At 40.1% G+C, this 22,577-nt stretch overlaps 1 protein-coding gene across 6 annotated transcripts in view; it reads right to left on the bottom strand.

The window, feature by feature from the left end:
- Usp40 (ubiquitin specific peptidase 40) overlaps positions 1 to 21,394 on the bottom strand; it is an 81,584-nt gene extending 60,190 nt beyond the window's left edge. For 4 of the 6 annotated variants that reach the window (XR_005286467.1, XM_038338459.1, XM_038338461.1 and 1 more), the window contains exons 1-8: positions 21,287 to 21,394; positions 20,166 to 20,383; positions 17,848 to 17,915; positions 15,772 to 15,885; positions 12,622 to 12,786; positions 10,182 to 10,328; positions 7,564 to 7,707; positions 1,513 to 1,641 (exon numbers count right to left, since the gene is read on the bottom strand). Coding sequence is in view for 5 of the 6 variants with exons in the window: in XM_038338459.1 (XP_038194387.1) it covers positions 1,513 to 1,641; positions 7,564 to 7,707; positions 10,182 to 10,328; positions 12,622 to 12,786; positions 15,772 to 15,885; positions 17,848 to 17,915; positions 20,166 to 20,364 (966 nt within the window). In the remaining variant the exon portion in view is untranslated. Of the gene's footprint in view, positions 1 to 1,512; positions 1,642 to 7,563; positions 7,708 to 10,181; positions 10,329 to 12,621; positions 12,787 to 15,771; positions 15,886 to 17,847; positions 17,916 to 20,165; positions 20,384 to 20,892; positions 21,029 to 21,286 lie in introns of those variants that run through there. The other 2 variants (XM_038338460.1, XM_038338462.1) reach the window with 2 other exon arrangements.
- Positions 21,395 to 22,577: the final 1,183 nt, after the last annotated feature.

Here is a 22,577-nt window from a genome sequence, read left to right as displayed (position 1 = left end):
CTGGACTCTGTAACTGTGCACCAAAATGGAGGGTTTCCTCCCTTGGCCAGACATTTTACCACAGCAACAGGACAGTAACTAAGCTCAGTCTTGCAGACACAGTTTCCATTTCAATGCTCATTAAGAACAGCTTCAGGGAAGAAAGCCCAGGGCTGACTCAAAACAGGGAGAAAAAGGACCAATTTTTCAAACAACCAGTCCTCCAATCCTTAAGTAACAACTGAAACTTAAGTAACAACTACATCTCCACTCAATTCTGACACTGGCTATATGGTAAAAGAACCCACCTGTTGAGTCAGTCTCAAAAGATTTGTCCTGAAAAAAAAAAAAAAAAAAAAAAAAAAAAAAACCAAGAACAGAAAAAGAAGAAAAAGAAAATATACCAAGCAAGCACTTACAAAAATCCATATTCTGCTTATTCTCTTTGGTTTGTATTGAGACAGAGTCTTACGCTGTAGATCAGGATTGCCTGAAACTCTCTGTAGCCCAGATTGGTCTCAAACTCATGGTGATTCTCTTGCCTTGGCCTTTCAAGTGCTAGACTTACAGGTGTGTGCCACCATGCTCGCTTTCTTCAGAGTACCCTTGATTTCGTGAGGAGACAGGACTTCAATAGATAAGGAACTGGATGTGAAAGTCCACCCCTATGCCTGTAGTCTCAGCACTTGGAGACAAGCAGGATGAATGTCAGGTACAAGGTACCATTGACTGCAGAGTAAGACAGTGTCAAATAGACAGACAGACAGACAGACAGACAGACAGACAGACAGAAAAAACAAAATCAAAACACCAGATAGGCAATAAAGAGAACACAAAACCTGTTCCTTCAAGTCACACTAACAGCAGAAGATGCTAACATTTCTACAGAAGAGCAAGTCACTGATGAAGAGATCAACACAAAATTTAAAGAGATCTTCTAGAACCCACAACCCTAAGGGAAGACAGAAGAACCACTAAACCTGAAAATAAAATATCATGCAAATATTTTATGAGTCAATAGGCTGCCAGCTGGAAAAATGATACAACCCTGAAAGCAGCTGAGCAAAACTACAGGAGGAAAACAGAGACAGGCTCCCTCAGGCTGGACTGGCTCAGATGCAGGTGTACCTTTCAGAGCAGAGCAAGGCCTTGTGCTCCTGGAAAAGACTGTAACAGACAAATGTAAAAGTCTGTGATTTTTATGGATGGCTAGCGGAAGAGAATATCCTTGTGCTGAGTAGACAAACATGAAACATTTACAAGCAAAGCAGCCAGATGCTCTCAACTTTATTACAAATTGTTCACTACAGTGAGGTCACTAGTGTGTAGGAGTATATGTCACATGCACAAATACGACAAAAGGAAAACAACTGGAGACTCTAGGAAGAGGGCACACAGGAGGAGCTGTACACGTAAAAGGAACCTTTAGGAAAGGAGGGGTATATACTAAAGGCAAATGATCAACAGAATACTGTAACAGGAATAGAAATGCAATGGAATTACAGTTATTTCTAAAGAAATTTGTAAGCTTACTTGACATTGCCAGTTTCCTAGATGATCGACATCTTTAATGTACACATGGTAATGACCCCCATAGCAGCCGCCTTTGTGGATAATGACGGAGAAGAGGTCATACGTATATTCCGTGTCATCCAGGTCACTCTAAAAGAAGAAAAACAAACATCAGCATAGTTTAATAAGGTGAGATACATAATCAAAGGGAAGAGAACTCTGAACCTTGAAACTAGTAAAAAGCACCTCTGTAGTATTCACACTTCACAGGGAGGCCCTTCTGCTGCTGAGTCTCCTGATTAGAATGCTATCTAAGGATAAAGAAAAATTTAAACAATTTGGGCTTAAATTAAAAAAGAAAAGTTTTTCATTTCTTTGAGGATGGCCTCAAATTCCTGGAGATCCTCCTGCTTCACCATCTTATATGTTAACATTATAGGCATGAACCACTATGCACAGTTGAATTTTAAGTCTTAACTTAGAGATTTATTGCCAATCATACCACACTGAATACATGTATCTGAAGATGTTATTTATTTATTTTTACTGGTGTTAACTAAGTTTGTGGTAGAGACTGTTAGTAGAGAAAAACATCTCTGTGTCATACCCATTATGCTGTTTAGAACATATGCTCTTTTCCTACCCAAACTGTCTGATATCCCAAGAAGGTTGCTGTGTACCTCCAGGTCAAGGCCCTCCTGGCATGTTAGTTCTCTGCACAGAATAGGAACTCAGCAATTGTGAACAGCAGCTGGTCTTGTTCAGAGCCTGTTAGTTTAGTGGAATAAACAGGTTCCTTCTTGCTTTACTAATTGTATGATCAGCTTATTCTATAATTAATAAACTGTACAATCAATCACAAGTGACCCAACAGGTCAACTCCAGTAACAATGAAAAAAATACATTATATTTAAGAGATGCTTTAAATTCCAGATGCAGAAGGAAAAGAAAAAGCCAGCTAAGATGGTGCACGTCTGTAATTCCAGTACTTGGGAGATCATTCTTAGCTACACAGCAGGTTTTATGCTACCTTGGACTACATGAGGCTCTGTCTATAAAAACAACAACAAAAAGGAAGGAAAGAAAGAGAAAGGAAACAGAGAGGAGGGAGAGACCAAGGGAAGGGAGGGAAGGAGGCAGACAGAAGCCTTAGTCTTTACATTCTAGAGTGTGAACATATGACATGAGACATAAGGTCTCGTCTGACTTTGAACTCAGTGTCACCTGCAATGTACAATGTGTTCATGGGAAGAATTTATTTCCTTAACTACAGGTTTTAGTGGGCATCATTTAAAAATGTCTCATTCAGGCAAAAGATAAGACACAGAAAGATAAAAAAAATGACCACTTTTTCTCAATATAGAAAATCAAAAGTAAAATTAATCAATGTGGATTTCCTAGATAAGTGCCTGTTTTTTATGATATATCAAAATATGTTGGAATCATGCTATAAACTACCTTTTATAAAAGGAGAAACAAGTATATTAGTAGCTCTAGTAAAATATTTTTTCTGAGTGTGTCAGTAACAAGCTCAGAGCCGCAGGCACTACTAGACCCCAGGGATGGTAATTCATGTAACAAAACAAACAGCACAGAACTCAGTAGTGAGACCCAAAGTAGAGCGAGGCTCAGCTATGAAGTTAAAAAAAAAATTTTTTTAGTACAGAAATTCAATAACTGGATTTTGTAAACAAAACAATTACTTGTAATAAGAAATAGGTAGAATGATGGGAAAAATAGAGAACCTGGAAACAAAATGACAAATCTATGCTCACTTAATTTTTGACATACACTGGATAAAATGCAGCCAATTCAACAATGGTGCTAGCAGAACTGGGTTTCTACTTCAGAAAATGAAGTTAGATTTTAATCTTTTACCTTGTACAAAAATCTATTTAAAATGGATCACAACCTTAATTTAAAGCCTGCAACCCTGAAATCTCTAGAACATAGGGGACACCTTTTAAGATAATGGAGAAGGCAAAGACTTTTTGAATAGAATCCCAATATACTGGAACTAATCCAGTATCAAAAAATGAGACTACATGAAAATAAAAGTTTCTGTACAGCAAAGAAACAATCAGAATTAACAGACAGTGCACAGGATGGAAAAAAGGCTTTTAGAGCTATAGTTACACTCAGACCAAGGCCTGATACCCAGAATTTACCAAGAAATGAGACCTTAATGCCAATAAAAACTGCCAGTCAACACAAAAGCAGACAAATTTAATGGATAGTTTTCAGAGGAGGAGGAGGAGGAGGAGGAGGAGGAGGAGGAGAAAGAAAGAAAGAAAGAAAGAAAGAAAGAAAGAAAGAAAGAAAGAAAGAAGGGAAACAAACATGAATGGCCAATAACTACTTTAAAAAGTGCTCAATAACCCTAGCCATCAGGGAAATGCAAATTAAAACTACTTTGAGGTATACCACTTGACCACAATCAGAATGGCTCTCAATAAATGTGACAACGAATACAGGTGAGGCTGTGGAAAGAAATGTTGTTGGAGGAGTACGTTCATAAGCCACTGTGGAAATCAGTTTGGAGGTTTCTCAAAAAATTAAGACTATAACTACCATACAACCCAGCTTCTTCACTCCTGGGTATGTAATATACCCAGAGAACTCTATACTTTATTGCCTTAGTTAACGTTCTTACAGCTGTGATGAAGCACCATAAGAAAAACAACTTGGGGAGGAAAGGGTTTACACATCTGGAGTCATAATCCACTGAGGGAAACCAGGGCAGGAATTCAAACAGGGAGGGACCCTAAATCAGGGGCTGATGCAGAGGCCATGAAAGGGTGCTGCTTACTGGTTCTGCTCCACTGCTTTCTTATAGAACCCAGAACCACCAGCCCACAGCTGGAACCACCCATAATGGGCTGGGTTCTTCCAAATGAATCACTAATTAAAAAACTGCCCTACAGGCTTACCTGTAGCAAGATCTTATGGAGGCAGTTTCTCAATTGAGGTTCCCTTCTCTCAGATGATACCAGGTGTGTCAAGTTGACATTAAAAACAATTGACATACCAATACAACTTGACATATCAATACAATACTATTTAACCATATTCCTTCCTTTCTTGTTCATCTCCAAGATTACATATTAATAAACATCACACTATAAAACATTCCAACTTTTAAAAGTATCATAGTCTTTAAAAATTCAAACACTTCAAAATTCAGTTTCTTTAAAATATTCAAACTCTTAAAAATCCAAGAGATCTTTAATAGTTTAGAGTCTCTCAACTGTGGGCTCCTTCAAGAGGGGAGAAGCAGGGCACGGTCGCATCTGGACTGCTAAACTGACTTGAACAGTGTAAACAACTCAGAGTTCAATGTCTGGGATACACTCATGATCTAGGCTCTCCCAAAGGGACTGGGTTACCTCTCTAGATCTACCTTCTTCAGCTCACACAGACTGTCTTCTAGGCTCAGGTTAGTCCCACTCCATGGCTCCTGCCTTAACTTCCTTCCATGACCCTTTCAATGCTGGGGTTTCAACTGCTAGTGCAGTTCCAGAGGCTGCACCTTCACCAATGACGTTTCTTGACCTCTCAGAGTACCAAGCCTCAGCTGCTCTCCATGACCCCTTCACACTTTCAAAACAAGTACATCTGGGAGACTCTTACACAATACCAAATTCAGCTGCCAGTTCATGGAACAAGCCTTTGGTACACAGTTTCTGTGTGTTGACTGAAGGAAACACTTGGTAGATTTCACCTAAATGATGCTGGTCTCTTCTTAATCACGGCTAATTACTCAGCTACAGCTGACCAGTATCAATTGTCCCAGTAAAACAAGTTTCACTTTGGTGGTTTAATCATGCTGACTTTTCAGCCCTAGCTGACCACAACCACAGACTCTAAATTCAAAACAGCAAGCAGCCAGGATAGACTTTAAAAGTTCCCTTGAACTTTACAAGCCAGGCCTCCATCTGCACTGCTCTCAGTATATCTTCCAAGCTCCAACAGAAAAGCCCACAGAGATCTCAACACTCAATGGTTTTTCTAGCCCAAGCTCCAAAGTCCTTTCACAATCCTCCCCAAAACAACATGGTCAGATCTGCCACAGCAATATCCTACAATCCTGGCACCAATTTCCATCTTAGGGTAACTGTTGCTGTAATGAAACACCATAACCAAAAGCATTTTGGGGAGTAAAGTGTTTATTTGGCTTACATATCTGGAGTCATGGTCAACTAAGGGAAGCCAAGGCAGGAACTTGAACCTGATGGGAACCTGGAGGCAGGAGCTGATGCAGAGGCATAGAAAAAGGCCGCTTGCTTGTTAGCTAATGGCTTGCTCAGCCTGCTTTCTCACAGAACCAGGACCACCACCCCATGGTTACCCACAACGGGCTGGGTCCTTCTACATCAATCACTAAGAAAATGCCTTATAGGCTTGTCTGCAGTCACATCTTGTGGAGGCATTTTCTCAATCGTGTTTGCTCTCAGATGATATTAGCTTGTGTCAAGTTGACATAAAAACTAGCCAAGATATTTACTATTGAGAAATTTACATACCCATGCTTTTTTTCACTATAACAAAGAATTGGAATCAATCACTCTAGATGTCATTAACAGATAAGTGGATAATGGAAATCTGGTATATATGCATGTGTGTACATATGTGTGTGGGTGTGTGTGTGTACACACCCACACACACCGGATTATATATGGATATATACACATATACATATATATACACATACATATTAATATTATTCAACAGCTCTATAGAGAATGTAATAACAAAATATGCAGGAAAATGGGCAGACTTAGAATGTACAATATTAAGCAAGAACAGATAATTTTAGCAAGAAAAATCCCACATGGTATCCCTCTCTGTGGATATGTGCCAAGTCAATAGCATGAACATGTGGTTACAGTATAACATGTGGAAAAGAGAAGAAGAAAGGCTGAATACAATAAGATGAGGAAGAACTGAGCCTAGGCAATGGATATGAGTTATGAAAGAGGTTATAAGGTTAAATATATTTTCATTTCTAATTCTGTCATGGTCTTTTCATTTCTGGTGGTAGACAGGCTCATAAAAATATACTTGATAGTAAAAGTATAAAATCCAATGTGAAGCTCCACAGCTTCAGAATGGCTATTTGCATGGACATTGACTGAGCTGTGCAGACTTAGGGTCTGTTTAATTTCAGTTTGTGACTTTTTTTTTATTTGCAAGTTTTTTTTAATAATAAAGTTTATTTAAAAAAAAGAAATACACGAGTCCTCCCTCTGATTTTGGCATGTATAAGAGTAACATAAAATGTTTTAAATGCCTTACAAAGTAGTCTAATTCCACAATTAATTTGATTATAAAATATTTTCTTTCCTATGTCTTAAGGATTCCACTTCTCTGCTACTGCTGTTTGGTGGCACTGCAGATAGAGCCATGTTCTTGCCCCACCAGGCAAGTGCTCTACAGTAGCTGTATCCTGCCCTTATAAACTCCAGGAACATTCCATTTGCCTGTGCAAGTTCTAGATATGAACTCTTTACTACATCCAAATTAAAATAATTCAAACAGCAAAGTAACAACATTACTGGTTATTTTTCTAAAAGTAGGTAATTTATGGTTTGGTTTATAAATTTTCATCTTAAAGATTGTTCAAAAAAGAGTTTAACAAAGAAAACTGAGAACAAATCCATACTTTAGATATTCAAAAAAGGATGGTCAGGCATGGTACCACACGCCTATAAACTTAGTACCCACAAGAGAGAGGTAGCGTTCAAGGCTAGCCTGGTAGTTGGTACAGTTCAAGGCTGTAAAAGATCCCGTTTCAAAGAAGAACGAACAAAAGAAGAAACTCAAAAGGAGTATAAAAAAAACTGATTTGGACCACTCCCTCCTCCTAGGAGATGTGGACTTTTGGCCATGTCTGAAGATATTCTGGCTTATCTATTGAGTAGGGGTGCATACACATTATACAATTCAGGGGACAGTAACCACGACAAAGAATTAGTTAACTCAAAATATTAATGGAGCCATGGTTAAGAAATTCTACAATAAACTGAGTATTTTAATCTTGGAAGGGAAGGGAAAGAATTCAAAGGTTCAAACCTGTTCACAAAAAGGCTTGAGATTGATCCGGAGGGGGAACGTATAACAGCTAGTTTCCTTGTAGCGTTCACATTTCACAAAATCGAAATTAAATCTTAGTAATGAAATAGTAAGAAAAGGAGGCAGCTTACGTAATTTGGCAGACTGTAAAAAGAAAAATTAACAAAGTTTTAAAAATGCAGTTACACGAGAGGATACATAATGCTATGTAAAATAGCAAAAAATGACATATGACACAGTTATAAATATGTCCTTAAATCATATAAACATATACTGAATTCAATATAAACTTAAATCACACAAACATATTCTAAATTCAATATGAACTCATTTACTTTATGGAACTAAGGATGGTATTGTACAATTATGCATAGAACAAAAACATTTACAAGCCCCAGTTTTATGCTTTTAGGGTTGTCATCTAAAATTACTATTTGATGAGTGCGTCCTAACTGGGTGCTCCTGCTCTTTCATTGTTCATTTCCTGCCTCACCCTTGGCCTTTCACCTTGTTCTTTGGATCTTTGCTTCACTGAGCAAACACACAGATCTTATTCAGTGAAGAACTAGAACTCTGAATGATTAAAAACTGTACATGCATTTACTTTTTTTTCTGGAGAGAAGAGTCATAGTTGTCATTAGACTGAAAAGGGACTCTTGACTCTCCAGGATTCAAGACCTGCTGATGGGGTTTTATTATTGTTTCTTTTAAGATTTATATTTATTTTGTGTATAGGTGTTTGGCCTGACTCCCTGGGCATGGAGTTACAAATGGTGGTGAGTCACTGTGTGAATCCTGGGAATCTATTCTAGTCCTCTGGGAGAGTAACCGGCACTCTTACCCACTGAACCACGTCTCCACTTCCCATCTGTTGTTTCTTAAATTCAAAAGCATATACCTTGTTGCTGTTTTAATTCCTCAATTTAAAACAAAATACTAGTTAAGCTGCTTTTTAAGAGTCATCAGCTGTCCCTAGTGCTCTTTCAGTGATGGCCTTATGGAAGAAAAATGTTTCTCAGCAGAAAATAATCAATAATTACATATGTTTAATATTACTAAACTATTTAAAGTTACATTTCATATATTCAATGGGTGAAAAAAGGGTGAAATAAGGCTAGGAATAGTAGTATACACTTATTATCCAGGATTTAGAAGGAGGAATGAGAGTCTGAAGACAACCTGGGCTATAGAGTGAGTTCTTGAAAAGTCTGGGCTACACAGCAAGACTGTTAAAAAACAAAAGAAAAAAGTATGCATTATAAGATGGAAGATTTCTAAACTCATTCCAAAGATGCACCTAAACTAAACAAGAAACTTAACTCAATATGACTAAAAAAAGCCAGGTGGTGATGGCGCACGCCTTCAATCCCAGCACTCGGGAGGCAGAGGCAGGCGGATCTCTGTGAGTTCGAGGCCAGCCTGGTCTACAAGAGCTAGTTCCAGGACAGGCTCCAAAGCCACAGAGAAACCCTGTCTCGAAAAACCAAAAAAAAAAAAAAAAAAAAAAAAAAAAGGCTAAAAAAGGTGCCATGTTGGTTACAGGTAGAGAAGGAGCTGAGGAGGTCAGAGAGGTATAGCAAGTGGCACATCCAAGTCAGAGAATGGAACATTTATTAATCTCTCTCTCTCTCTCTCTCTCTCTCTCTCTCTCTCTCTCTCTCTCTCTCTCTCTCTCTCGCACACACACACACACACACACACAGACACACACCCCTCCAATTTATATTAATATTAAAGAAATACTAATATTTAGCAAATCTGCTAACACTAGCTATTGTTTAACCATGTTAAAATACACTAAAAACCAGTTTCACACAGAAATCACATATAGCTGTGAAGGATGTTGAAAAAGAAATATACTTGGTTGCTAGAGGATAAAGGAGAAAAAAAAAACAACTCAAAAAGGTTTTCCAAATCTGCCTTCTGAAGACAGCAATACACAGGTCAGACTCCAGGAGAATAGGTAGATAAACTAGGGTAGAGAACCCTTCCCGCAGCTGACACAACACAGTAACAAGCATGAGGCCAGTTCTCAGTTTCTGAGGTATTGCCATTTCAAAACAGAGTAGCATCACAATAGACCAATGAACAAAATACATAATGTATGGACATAACAGAGAGCAGGGCATTCATCCGATCCAAGTGGTAGCCCTCTTGATTCTTCTTGTTGGAGATTTTCGTCTCCCTGGAATACAGAGTAACTAAGCCTACGGGGATTACTGTACATGGCCACAATGAACAGACCTGAATCTGAACAGAGTTCCATACAGGTCACTAAATTCACCTTCTGTCTCAGCTCAGACTGAAAAGACGTCAGCCACTCTCAACTAGTCTCCTTGACTTGCTGTTCACAAGGAGAAGGAGGATGCCAAACTCAGATAAGCATTCCTGACACTTAATAACAGGCATACTGGACTAAGACTCAAATACATTTTCCCATGAACGTAGTCGCTAGGTTAACTTTTTCTGTTAAAAAGTAAAAGACAGGTAATGGCATAAACATCTTCTCAATCTGTAGTATTCAAAGCAGCTAAATGTATTTTCCTGACTTCACACAGGTGACAAGAGCTGGCAAACCTTCCTGTCTCCAGGCAAAGAGGAAAGAAAGGCATGGTTACCTTTGCTGCTTTAACCAGGCGGTCACAGGTTCCACAATGGTACAGGTTGTCACAGTCGAAAACTTCCTCTTCTACATACATGTTCCAGAGTGCATCTTCTAAACCAGACACGTTTTTGACTGCTACTGTCAGATCCAAGAAGTCTTCCTGAAATATGAAAGATTATTACACTGACAGAACAAATGATTTCACAGAACTTTACAACTGAAATATATATCGAGAATGATCAAATATATATTTTCCTATTTGCACATAAGATATATATGCCATGATTATATATTGTAAATTCTTTTTTTTAAAAAAAAGATTTATTTATTTATTATGTATGCAGTGTTCTGTCTGTCTGTATGCTTGCTGGCCAGAAGAGGGCACCAGTTCTCATTACAGATGGCTGTGAGCACCATGTGGTTGCTGAGAATTGTACTCAGGACTTCTGGAAGAACAGCCAGTGCTCTTAACCTCTGAGCCATCTCTCCAGCCCTAAATTGTAAATTCTTATCACTATTCTTTCTAAATCAAACTATAATTTTCCTTAAAGTACATTAAGATAACAGTTTAAAAGAGAAAAGTTTATAAGTTTATATGTATATGAAATAAAACCTCATGTTTCCCCAGGAAATAAACTGCAAAAATATATATACCTGCGTTTAAGTATCTCACACACACACACAAACTCACACACACACCCCATATAGCACACACATGCAAGCACACACATGTACACACACGTACACATGCACACAAACATGTATGCTTGCAAATTCACACACCTGCACACACAGTTGATTAGCACTGTTTTAATCTTTAAAATGATAACAGCAACCCTCAAGCAGAGTTGAATTTTTCTACTGTAAACTTTCTCATTTTTTCTCTAAGATTGGTTTAAGATATGCTGAGAAAATGACAAGAAAAAAATATGATCCAGATTAAACAGGTTATTTCTATGAAAATTAAAAAGATGGCATTTTGTAAAAAGGAAATCTCTTAAATCTACTAAAACTACATTTGAATTTTATTTCTAGCAAAAAATGCTGTTAAAATTTTGCAAGTTTAAATGACATTTCTAATTCTGTTCATGCATGTAGTAGGACTTTGTTAAGGCATTATCAAGACTGAAAAGTAGCAGAGCACTAGTTGAATTCATGGCAAAGCTCTTAAGTAACAGGACTAACACTTATGTTAACAATATGCACATAAAAGTTACTGTTTCTAATTTTGATATGCTTTTTGTATGTCATGTTTTACCATTGCTTTGTAAATCAATGCATTAGAGCTCAATCAAAGACACACAGGACATCTTAGTTATTTTCAAACTAGCCTAACAAGACAGCTTCTATTAGCACAGGAATAAAGGCCAGATATACTGCTTTTATTCCCAACTCTTCCTTAAGAAATAAAAAGACTGGAGTTGTAATTCGCAGCAGTGGCTTTGCCCAGCACTGTAATTATCTATGTAAGGCATTCAGCTCAAACTCAAGAACCCCAACAAATAAATAAATAAATAAATGAAAAAACCATAGATCTATTTAACACATATTTATTAATATATTTTGCATCTATTTCTAAAAAAAAGCAACAAATGCATTTGGAAAATGGCATTAAAATTTCCATTCAATCAGATAAAAAAAACTTCCTATGACTCCTACCATAATAACAGGAGATGTTCATTAAATATTCAGTAATGAAGCCATTTGCTGATTAGGACTTTAAAAGCAACAGAGAAGATTTCATTGACACAAATTCCCAAACTCAATTGGCAATCTATATTACCACAACGAAATGAAAGTCATAATTCAAACAGAAGTGTACCAGCTCTAATGACAGTTTACATGTCATATAAATATAAGCATACATTGCAAATACACTTCCTGAAGGATATTAGCAAACTAAACCTATTATTTAAAGATTCGTTAGTTAAATATTCTTTGGTATCCTGTCTTTATTACCTCCCTAATTAAACTAAACTCTCTCTCTTTCTCTCTCTCTGTGTGTGTGTATCATGTGTTTACCAGTGCCTGCAGAGCCCAGAGGATCCCTGGGAGATGGAGCTACAGGCAACTGTGAGAAGCCCTACATTGGTACTCAGAATAGAACAACAGTCCTTTGGAAGAGTAGCTGCAAGCATTCTTGACCACTGGCCATCTCTCGAGTCCCTTAGTGAACTGTCTTTACACTGGCTTCTTTCATGAGATGTCTACATGTAAACATCTCTTCAAACCTTTTTGAAGAACATATATCAGAATATATGAGAACTGAATAAAGACTGTTTTAAGAATTTGCAGGCTGGGGAGATGTCTCAGTAGGTAAAAGTCCCTAATACAAAGCCTGACAACCTGAGTTCAATCCCCAGAAACTATGTGGTGGAAGGAGCACAGCAGACTTCACTGTAAGAATTATACTTTACAATAATTTGTTAGCAAAGGAACTTGTGTCTGCTCACCTGCTTCTCACTGATATTCGTACACTCTTTGCAAACAATCTGGTTCACAATGGTCCCATGGTATAGACGATTAATGAGGTCATGGCCAGAGGTCCCAACTAAAGATGTTTCCAAAGCACTGAAGAGAATTCGGTTCAGTTCCTGCACATCATGCTGTCTCATTTCCTAAAAAATAAGAAATAGTTTTTGTTTGGAGACAAGGTCTTTGGGTTGCCAAGGCTGGCCCTGAATTTACAATCTTCTGTTTGAGTCTGAGTGCTTGCATTATAGGCACAATATCCAGCTAAAGCAGCTGCCTTTTAAATATAACTTTTGCTTTAAGTTTTTAAGAATGCTATCAATTAGACATATAAGAAAAACTTTGAATAGATGTATAGATTACCACCTATTTTTATTTATACTTCAAAACAAAATTATAAGGCAATGTTTAGTGTGCACAAACAATTCAACTAACTCAGTGACTGTGAAGTGCACTCTGAATTATGAGAGAACACCCACCTGCCTCTGTCACAGGAAGACAGAAAGAGCAGGACATGTTTAGACAGTGTAGAAGCCAGCAGTGGGTGCACAGGTAAACCTCACTTAGACCACAACGCCTGGGGACAGCAGAAACCAGACTGACCACTTGGAAGCATAAACCACCACCAACAAAAAACAGCAATATAGTGTTGCTGAGAAAAATTCAAACTGACTTTCAACTTTAACCCATTCTGAGTCATCGACCGTGTGTGAACTAGACTTTCAGAACAATCTGCCCCTCCAAGGCGTGCTCTATTACCAGGAAGCAGAGAAGGGCAGTGAAAGGGACAATTAGGGGCCAAGACCTAGGCACCAGGAGGAGCCGGGGCCTTAAACAGAACAGCAAGTGCTACTGAGCCCATTCCACTGACATAAAAGTGTCACAGATACAGCAAGGTGTCTTTCAGCCTTGGCACATTGATGTGACTGTTGCCTTCACCGTGGGAAGCAAAAAGGAGGCAGAGGAACAATCCAGTGTGTAGAAAGAGAGGCAGCCAGGGGAACAATATAAAAATAAGTTTATGTGACGTATGTCAGACAAAGGGGATGAAAGCTGAAGCCAAGTATGAGAGTGGTGATCTTTTCCTTGCCCTTTAAAATAAAAGATAGCAGGCAATGTGAATCTGTCTTCTATCACTGATTTGAAAAAGAAGGAAAACTTCAAGGTCTGCTTCTAAGCAACCGTTTATTTGGCAAAGTTACCTCAGAGACCTTCTACCACCCAGGTTCAGTCCTTTACTTACAAAATATAAAAGAATTAAGAAAAGTGTTTCAGCCAGGTGGGAGGCAGAGGCAGTCAGATCTCTGTGAATTCAAGAACAGCCTGGTCTACAAGAGTGAGTTCTATGACAACCAGGGCTACACCAAAAAACCCTGTCTCAAAAAACACATGCATGCATGCACACATGCGCACACACACACACACACACACACAAAAAAAAAAAAACAAAAAAAAAACAAAAAAAAAACCAGGCTGTGGGTCTGGGTGCTAGTTGAGCTGGTCAGTCTGGGCCACTAAGGCCACCTGCCTCAGGCGAGAGGGCAGAGTCAGCCCCCTATGCCCATTCCCTCAAGATCAGTTCACTCGTGCTGCAGTGCTCAGAGAAGCAAGGCTACCTTTCCCTAGGCCAGTTCAGCATGACTCACTGCAATGAACATTTGCTAGTAAAGTTGATTGGACAAAGGGTACACTATATGATGCCAAGGCTCCCTATGCCTTGGGACAAATAAAGAGGTGTTGGAGATGCAGGAAAGAAGAACAAAGAGGGTTTTGTTGTTGTTGTTTATGGGAGGGCATTATTCTGTTCTTGTTTTTGATTGTTTGCTTACTTTGTTTTGTTTTGATTTTTTAATAATTTTCTTTTGTGGGGAGGATAGGGAGAAGCAGTAGTTGAGAAGAATTGGGGTGCACGATGAGAAACTCCCAAAGAACCAATAAAGAAATAAAATTTAAAAAAAAAAATTAGGAAGCCAGCAACTTAGTGGAAGCTCAAATACAAAGAGAAGTCTTCACTGAAACATAGTATATCCACACAGCAGAGGCTCACCGGACAGTAACAAGAAATGACCTAACATTATCTCAAGTGAAACATGCAGGGTACAAAAGATCACATAGTGTATAACTCTATTCCTATGTACCATTCAGGAACAGGCAGCGCTATAAACAGAAAGCAGGTTTTAGATTGAGCAAGAGCCAGAGAAGGAGGTGGATGGGGAGCGACGGCAAATGCATGGGGATTCTTTCTAGAGTAGAAGTGAACACAATCTGACCCGACGGCGGCAGGGATGGCTGCCCAATTCTGTAAAAACACTAAAAGCCACTGAACTATATTTTTAAAAGACTGACTTTTATGGCATGTAAACCTCAGTGAAGGAGGATAAAGGAATACACCTCAAGTATCAGTCCTGTGCCGCAAATGTAACATGCTCTTTAGGGAATGTGCTATTATCTGCTTCAAAGTCCAAGGCCTACTTCTTTGATCCCAGAGGGCAGTATCATGGAACTAATAAGGAGTGCTCCTAGTTAGAAGGCCACAGGTGAGAGCTCTGCAGGAATGTACCTATTCCACAAACAGTAAGACCTTGGCAACAAGATCCTCTGTTACTGCCATAGATGTTTGTTTGTATGGAGTGGAATGCCTTTTAGGAATACAAATAAAAGCGAGTCATGCTCTACAGGAGACACAGGAAGAAAGTGAAAAGCTAGGGGTCAGGACAGGGACATGAGAAGATCCGGCAAAGCACTGATCTGACTGCAGCGCGTTCTCATCAGAGTGCCCATGTCAAACAAGAAGCACATCACAAAGGTGGGCAACATTCTAAACAACCCCTAGTTTATCCGTTATTGCTGAAGATTGACATCGACACAGAAGGGTCAAAGCTCAACTAAACTATACAAAAATCGCTGAGTACAAATTTCAAAAATCAGTTCCTGTATTTCTCCCGATATCAACAACATTCTTCCCAACTGCAAGACACAGCCAGTTGTGACGGTCTATATTCAGAAGCACCTAAACATGCACATATGCCTTGTAACTATTCATGCGTGAAGACATTCCAACATGATGAGTCCGAGACAAACTTAAAGGGCATCAGACAAAACAGGAAGCCTCCCTGTTGGCACCTTCCTACCTCTTCACTGGTCCACCCAAAGCTGTCAGTGAGGTCTGTGGTTGATGCAGCCTCCTGGTCCAAGAGCAGAAGCTGAGCAAACAAGCGCTGCAGCTGCAGAGGTATGATCCGGACCTGGGGGAGAGGGGATTCCAGATGAGTGGCCAGGGCGGAGTCATTCAGGAGAAAAACCCTCATTACACAGGTACAGCTAATTAAGATCCGTTTCTTTGAAAATTCTAACTCATCCAAAAGGTTTTAGTGATCTGGAGTTTTCTCCCTCGACATAATTCAGATCAATATTAAAAATTCAAATGGAGTCAGGCGGTGGTGGCGCACATGCCTTTAATCCCAGTGCACGGGAGGCAGAGGTAGGTGGTATCTGTGAGTTCGAGGTCAGCCTGGTCTACAAGAGCTAGTTCCAGGACAGTTAGGGCTGTGACACAAAGAAACCCTTACTTAAAAAACAAAATAAAACAAAACAAAATTCAAATGGGTCCTAACAAACCACACAAATGATCACACAGTTCCCACAGTTCACTTGTCCTCTAAAACATCTCCATTCACACATATTCCAGGGGAATGAATGCAGGCATGTTTCAGGCACACAGATTTCAGTCTGGAGTTCTGAAGCTTCAGAAGAAGGCTACACCCTGCCTCCCTTTCTGCTAGCTCCAGTCCAGAGAGCACGGCCTCTCACAGTCCAGCGTGCAGGCCAACTTTAAAGATTCAAAGGGAGAGTAAGCATTCAGGAAGACCTGTGACAATTCTGTTTTCCCCTGATATTAAAAATATATACTACAAAAGCATTGCTCTGCAACAGAGTGGAAAGGAACTGATCTGCACTAAAGTCCTTTCTTGCCACAAAGCTGTTTTTGAAGCATGGGACTGCATCACAAAAAAACCACTGTTCCATGGACCTGAGCCTGCGTGGGAGGAGAGGCTTCTGAATGAGGTTCCAGCAGGAAGACATGATTAGAGCTCTGCTTTAAACAACTTCACCACAGCAACATAGAAAACAATGTCCTAATTTCTCCTTAATGTATTTCCAGAACACTAAAGTGAGAAAATGCTGGTCTCTAGGGTTCCCCAGTGGATTACTGCAAATAAGTGTACTGAATGGATGTTCTGGCTGGCGAGCATGGATAGTTTCCGAGCTTCTCCTCTGCCTTGAGTAGAAGCACAGCAAAGCAAGACATGTTTGCAACAGCAGCATGACATTTTGAAAAACTTTTTTTTTTGGTTTCTTTGAGACAGGGTTTCTTGGCGTAACAGCCTGTCCTTGAACTCAGAGATCCGCCTGCCTTTGCCTCCTGAGTGCTGGCATTAAACGTGTGCAATACCACTTTCTGGTGAAAAACCACTCTGTTTTGAAGGAAAATTTAATTGCTAATTAAGTATGAGGCAAGTCACTTTCTGCCAAGAAAGATAATATTTGTAATAAATAACTTTCTTTTCTTTTTTTTTTTTTTTTTTTTTTTTTTTTTTTCGAGACAGGGTTTCCCTGTAGTTTCTAGAGCCTGTCCTGGGTCTAGTTCTTGTAGACCAGGCTGGCCTCGAACTCAGAGATCCGCCTGCCTTTGCCTCCTGAGTGCTGGGATTAAAGGTGTGCGCCACCACCGCCTGGCCCCAATCACTTTGTTTTCTATGAATAAGGAAGGAACTTAATTCCTTCCTTAAGTGCCATTTCCAGGGCTAGAGAGATGCTGCAAAGGGTAATGTGCTTGCCACACAAGAATGAACACTGGAGTTCAAATCCCTAGCACCCATGTAAAGAGAGGCTGGGTGTGATGAGCAGCCTTAATCTCTGCTCCCAGAAGGCAGAATGGAGGTCACTGGGACAAGTGGGCTAGGTAAATTGGCTGAAACAGTATAATTGAGACTCCTTGCCTCAATGAATAAAGTGAAGAGTGATGGAGGATGTCAACCTCTGGCCTCTACATATACACACAGGTACGCTCGGTCACATACACATGCACACTCCCACACAGACAAACATGCATATATACAGGAATGCACAGCACACATATACACATGCAACCCCTCCCACCATTTCTTGAATAGTCTAATAGACCCAATAAATTATAGATTTAGTACCTTTGCATCAGGCTTATCCTTATCCTCTAAAGAACCAAGCTCTTCCGGACCAAGAGAAAATAAAGCTTCTAAACAAAAAAGTAGAGTCAGATATGTAAATGGTATAACTGCATCTTAGAAAATTGTTTAGGAAGCAAGACTTCCATTAAGCAATATCATCAAATGATTTAGAAATGACTAAGACAATATTTATACCTTTCATCTACACATTTTGCATTTTTTTAACATTGTTGTCTACTGAATCTAATAACATCAAGTGATGTACTACTAGTATATAATCATCAAGTGACACTTCAGTAAGATAGATCTATAGAACATAAATATATAAGCAGGCAAAGCACTATGGGACATTGTTTAGTACTAGAATTCCTGTGGCAGAGGCAGGAGGATCTCGAGTTCAAGGCCTACTTGGTCCATATAACAAGATCTGGCTTCAAAAATCCAAAGACAAAGAGGATGTAGCTGCTCCAAACAAACAAAACCCCTATAAACATAAAACCAACCAACCAACCAAAAATGATTGGTTTTCACTGTCTTTGGCAACAGAACTCAAAAGTTATGAGTTGTCTCACAAAACAGAAAAACATCACAGGTGTGTATTTTGACACGCGAGGCTTCTAGTCAACCCTGCATGTCAAGGACCAGACTGGATGTTTTTTTACCTTGAGATCCTGTCCTTTGCTTTTTGGTGTGTAAATGTCTTTTCTGCAATTCCAGTAATAAGGGATGGCAGTGATCTTACTTGAAAAAGGAAGTTGTCAGCCCCTACACTGGCCTCCAGATTTTTTGTTTTTCGAAACATTTCACTGAGGTAAGTGAAGAATGGGGTGAACAGGTCTCTTTACTGAAAAACACTGAAGCCCTGGTGACTACTCTTAAGAATGTTTCGTTTCTCACTAAGTGCTGGGGCTGTAAAAAATAAACTAAAAGCCTATAGGTTAAAGAACAAAACCACTCCAGGGCTCTTAGGATAATCTCCCATTATTCCTTACTGCAATGTACTGGCAATATAATGGGATTCAATTTAGCTTTACTTTAAAATGATCCTCCCCCCAAAAGACACATACACATCTAAGTCCCTTTTTTCCACTGTTGGTACTCTGTTAGCCTTTCCAAACTATAACCCACCCCACCCTGCAACAGCAGGTCAGGCTAAGCCATGCAGAGTACACAGTGCACGCACTATTGAGTATTGCTGAAAACTTCTACGAGTGGAATTGCTGACTACTGGGAGGCAACTTTATGTAGAGGCTGAAGTCGGGGACACAGATGCCACTCTGAAATTTGTCAGTTCACTCCATAGAGCGGCCCACCAGACAGGGACAACAGAAAACCTGACAGAAGATCTGATACACTAGGTGGTAGTGGGGACTTGGCATTCAAGTACGGGCCAAACCAGCTTGTCCTCAGAACAGAGAGAACCTGTGGAGACGTGAGCTCCATATTCATGTACATTGGGTTTCCCACTGAGAATCATGCAGAGGCCAAACAGGGCTCACGCTGGACTCAAGAACAGACACTAAGACCCCACTGAAGGAAACTGGAGTACAGAGATGGAAATGGAACAAACACATTGAGAAAACAGGGCAAGAAAGGAGGTTTTCGTGCAGACTGGTTGGCCTTCAGCAATGGGCTTCTGGGGAAATAGTCTGTCATTACCATAACTCTCCACACCTATTTGATACAGCTACTCTGAGTGGGTTTACATTTCTTTTGGGTCTTTGAAATTAATCATTTCCAGATTTTAGAACAATGACGGAGGAATTTGTACATTACTCTTCATTCCTACCAAGGTCTGGGTAATTAGATTAATGAATATATGAATAGTAACCCTCCTGAGGGAACTAAAACTCCCAAGAAGCTTCCCCCAGGTCAGGTTCTGAGGCCAAACAAGTTCAGGACAGATGTGCTCAGAATCAGAGCTCTCTGAACTTCAGAAATGCAGATACTTAAGTACAAATGTGTATAAATAACGTGACAAGTCTTCCCACTGCAGAAGCCAAGGCTTTCTGTGTAGCCTTGACTTAAGTGTTTGTTACTTTGAAGAGAGGAGAGAATTATCGTTCTGTTGTATTTTAAATTATGGGAATTAGAAATACTTTCTCTTATTTTTTTGTTACAAAACACTACAATCACCACACAGAATAGATTTTTTAAAATTTAAACTTAACATTTTCTTCAGAGAACTGCCAATGCACATCATACTTTGTGACAATGAACACCTTTAAAATGCTTTGTCTTTTATGGTTTTTACATAATTAATTATATATAAAACCTGTGGTCCATATTATTACTCGAATGCACATAACATAGCATACCTCTGAATTCAGGTGTGAAATGAAGAGTCTGAAGAAGGGAATTGAGGTAACAGGTTCCACCCTGATTTCTGATTCCACTTAAATTGGTGAATTCTCTAGGGGCAGGCGGCTCCAAACCTTTAGTCTTTAATTTCTTCCCTTTTCCATACTGACTATTGGACACACTGGAATAATCCTCTTCAAATAGGTCCCCAAACATTGTGGAAGTAAACACTATCCTTTAAAGAAAATGACATGTTACATAAGTGCTTTTATTCTTGAACCCCCACCCCGAAATCATCCTTGTATCTGAGGGGAGTTGTTTCGTAAAATTGTTCTTCAGAAAATACAGTAGTTTGGGTTTTAGAGACTGACTTCTCTTTCACACTTACGGGGCTCTAATTAACCTGTGTGATCCTGAACAAGTAATTCAAACAATATTTACTTCTATGTAAAATGTGGCTGTCCATGTTTTTTAGGGTAGTTTAACCAGTCACACGACAAAAGAAAGGTACTAAATACAAAGGGCATGGCCTACAGGAACCGGTAACTGTTCTTGGATTCCACATCACTAAATAAGAAAAGAGATTTGACGGCAGCCTTAGGATCATCAATAATTCTGAAATCTCAGCTTCTCCCATCTCGTCAGATTCTGTACCAGACCACAGAGTTTCAGCCTATCACATTAATCTTCTTGGTAGTAAATTTCAGCACTCTGGTCCCAAAGTATAGAGCCTGGAGTGAGTACCTGAAGAAGACGGACTCTGGCCATTAGAGCTATGGAGTCCAGTGGGGAGCTGCGGGAACCTGCTCTGTTTCTCGTGTGGTGGCAGGGAAATTGAGGTGAAATGCTGAGGACACTTTCTAAGGGGCAGGAAGGGCCGAAATGCAGTTATTTCCCTTTTCAACACAGTCCTCTGAAGAAAAACTCAAGAACCGGAACTCGCGAGTCAGGCCATTCCACCGAGGCCTTCCCGCCCACCAAGACGCCAGGGCCCAGGAGCGCGACCAGGCGCGCGTCCCCGCGGCCCGACCCCTGACGCGCCGCCAGGAGAGGCCGGGCGTCTTGCCTCAGGCCGTCGGCGTCGTCCCTACGCTGCCCTCGTCCCTCCCTGCGTCCCCGTACCCCCAGCTCCACTTACTCCTATAGCCCAGACCCCCGCCCCGGCCACAGCACAGAGTAAACGAACTCGCTCCGAACGGGTACCGCCATGCCGGCGAGGGCGGGTCTCTGGAAAGTGATTTTTTTTCCGTACCCGGACTACATTTCCCAGGATGCTCCGCGCCACGCGGAGCTTTATGGGCAACGTAGTTGTGTTGAGAGATTGTGGGTGGCGCAGCGAGACTGCTCTGCGAGACTGCTCTCTTTCCTGTCAGCATGCAAGCTAAAGTTTATTTTTACTACTACCTGCAAAAATTAAACACTCACGCGTTGGGGTCACATGTTTCTAGAGCTTTCACCAATTAAGTGGATTATGTATTTACATATTCTCTGCTCTAGGATATACAAAGGGACCTTAAAAGGATTTTTCCTTCAAGCATATATCCAATACAAAACTTGTGAAAATGTTCCATGTTCCGTGAACCTTACATTGTCCTCAATCTTTATTTAATATCTAGCACCCTTAAGTGCTTTATATATAACCATGCAAGCATTTGTGCACACATTATTTTTAATTAAAAACCGTTTTCTCAGCCGGGCGGGGGTGGCGCACACTTTTAATCCCAGCACTCGAGAGGCAGAGATAGGCAGATCTCTGTGAGTTCCAGGCCAGTCTGGGCTACAGAGCGAGTTCCAGGACAGGCTCCAAAGCTACATAGAGAAACCCTGTCTCAGAAAAAAAAAATTAAAAAGGAAATTAAAAAAAAGAGATTGACGTGTAGGCAAGTGGGGAGGGACGCATTTTCTTGATTAATGATTGATGTGGGAGTATCCAGCCCACTACGGGCGGCGCCACCTTTGAGAAGGTGGTCCTGGGTTGTATAAAACACAAACTGAGTGAGCCACAGAAAACAAGCTGGGTTCCTCCGTGGCCCTGCTTCGGTTCCTGCCTCTAGGACCCTGTCTCGAGTTCCTGCCCTGACTTGCTTTTATAACATAAGCGGTATAAAATAAACCCTTTCCTCCGCCAAGTTGCTTTTGGTTGTGTGCATCACTGCAACGGAAAGTAAACTAGGACACCCCAGGCCACTTCCCAGTGCCTGGCTTATTACTAGATCTTAATTTTAACTGGATGAAAGAATGGGCCATATTAGTAGGCGGGTGGAGGACAGTGGTACGGGGAGCAATGCAGATTGTGATGGCCTTGCTTCCAAATTCTCATCTCAAGCCACTTCCAAAGGCTTTCCAATTACATAGCCAGTTAGTCACAGCAATGGCCCCACTTCTTGGTATCAACTGTTGGATGACTTTTTTTTTTCATTGTTGTGTTA

The sequence above is a fragment of the Arvicola amphibius genome, chromosome 8, assembly GCF_903992535.2.
Source record: "Arvicola amphibius chromosome 8, mArvAmp1.2, whole genome shotgun sequence".
NCBI lineage: Eukaryota > Metazoa > Chordata > Mammalia > Rodentia > Cricetidae > Arvicola > Arvicola amphibius.
This window is presented reverse-complemented; position numbering and strand designations above follow the sequence as displayed.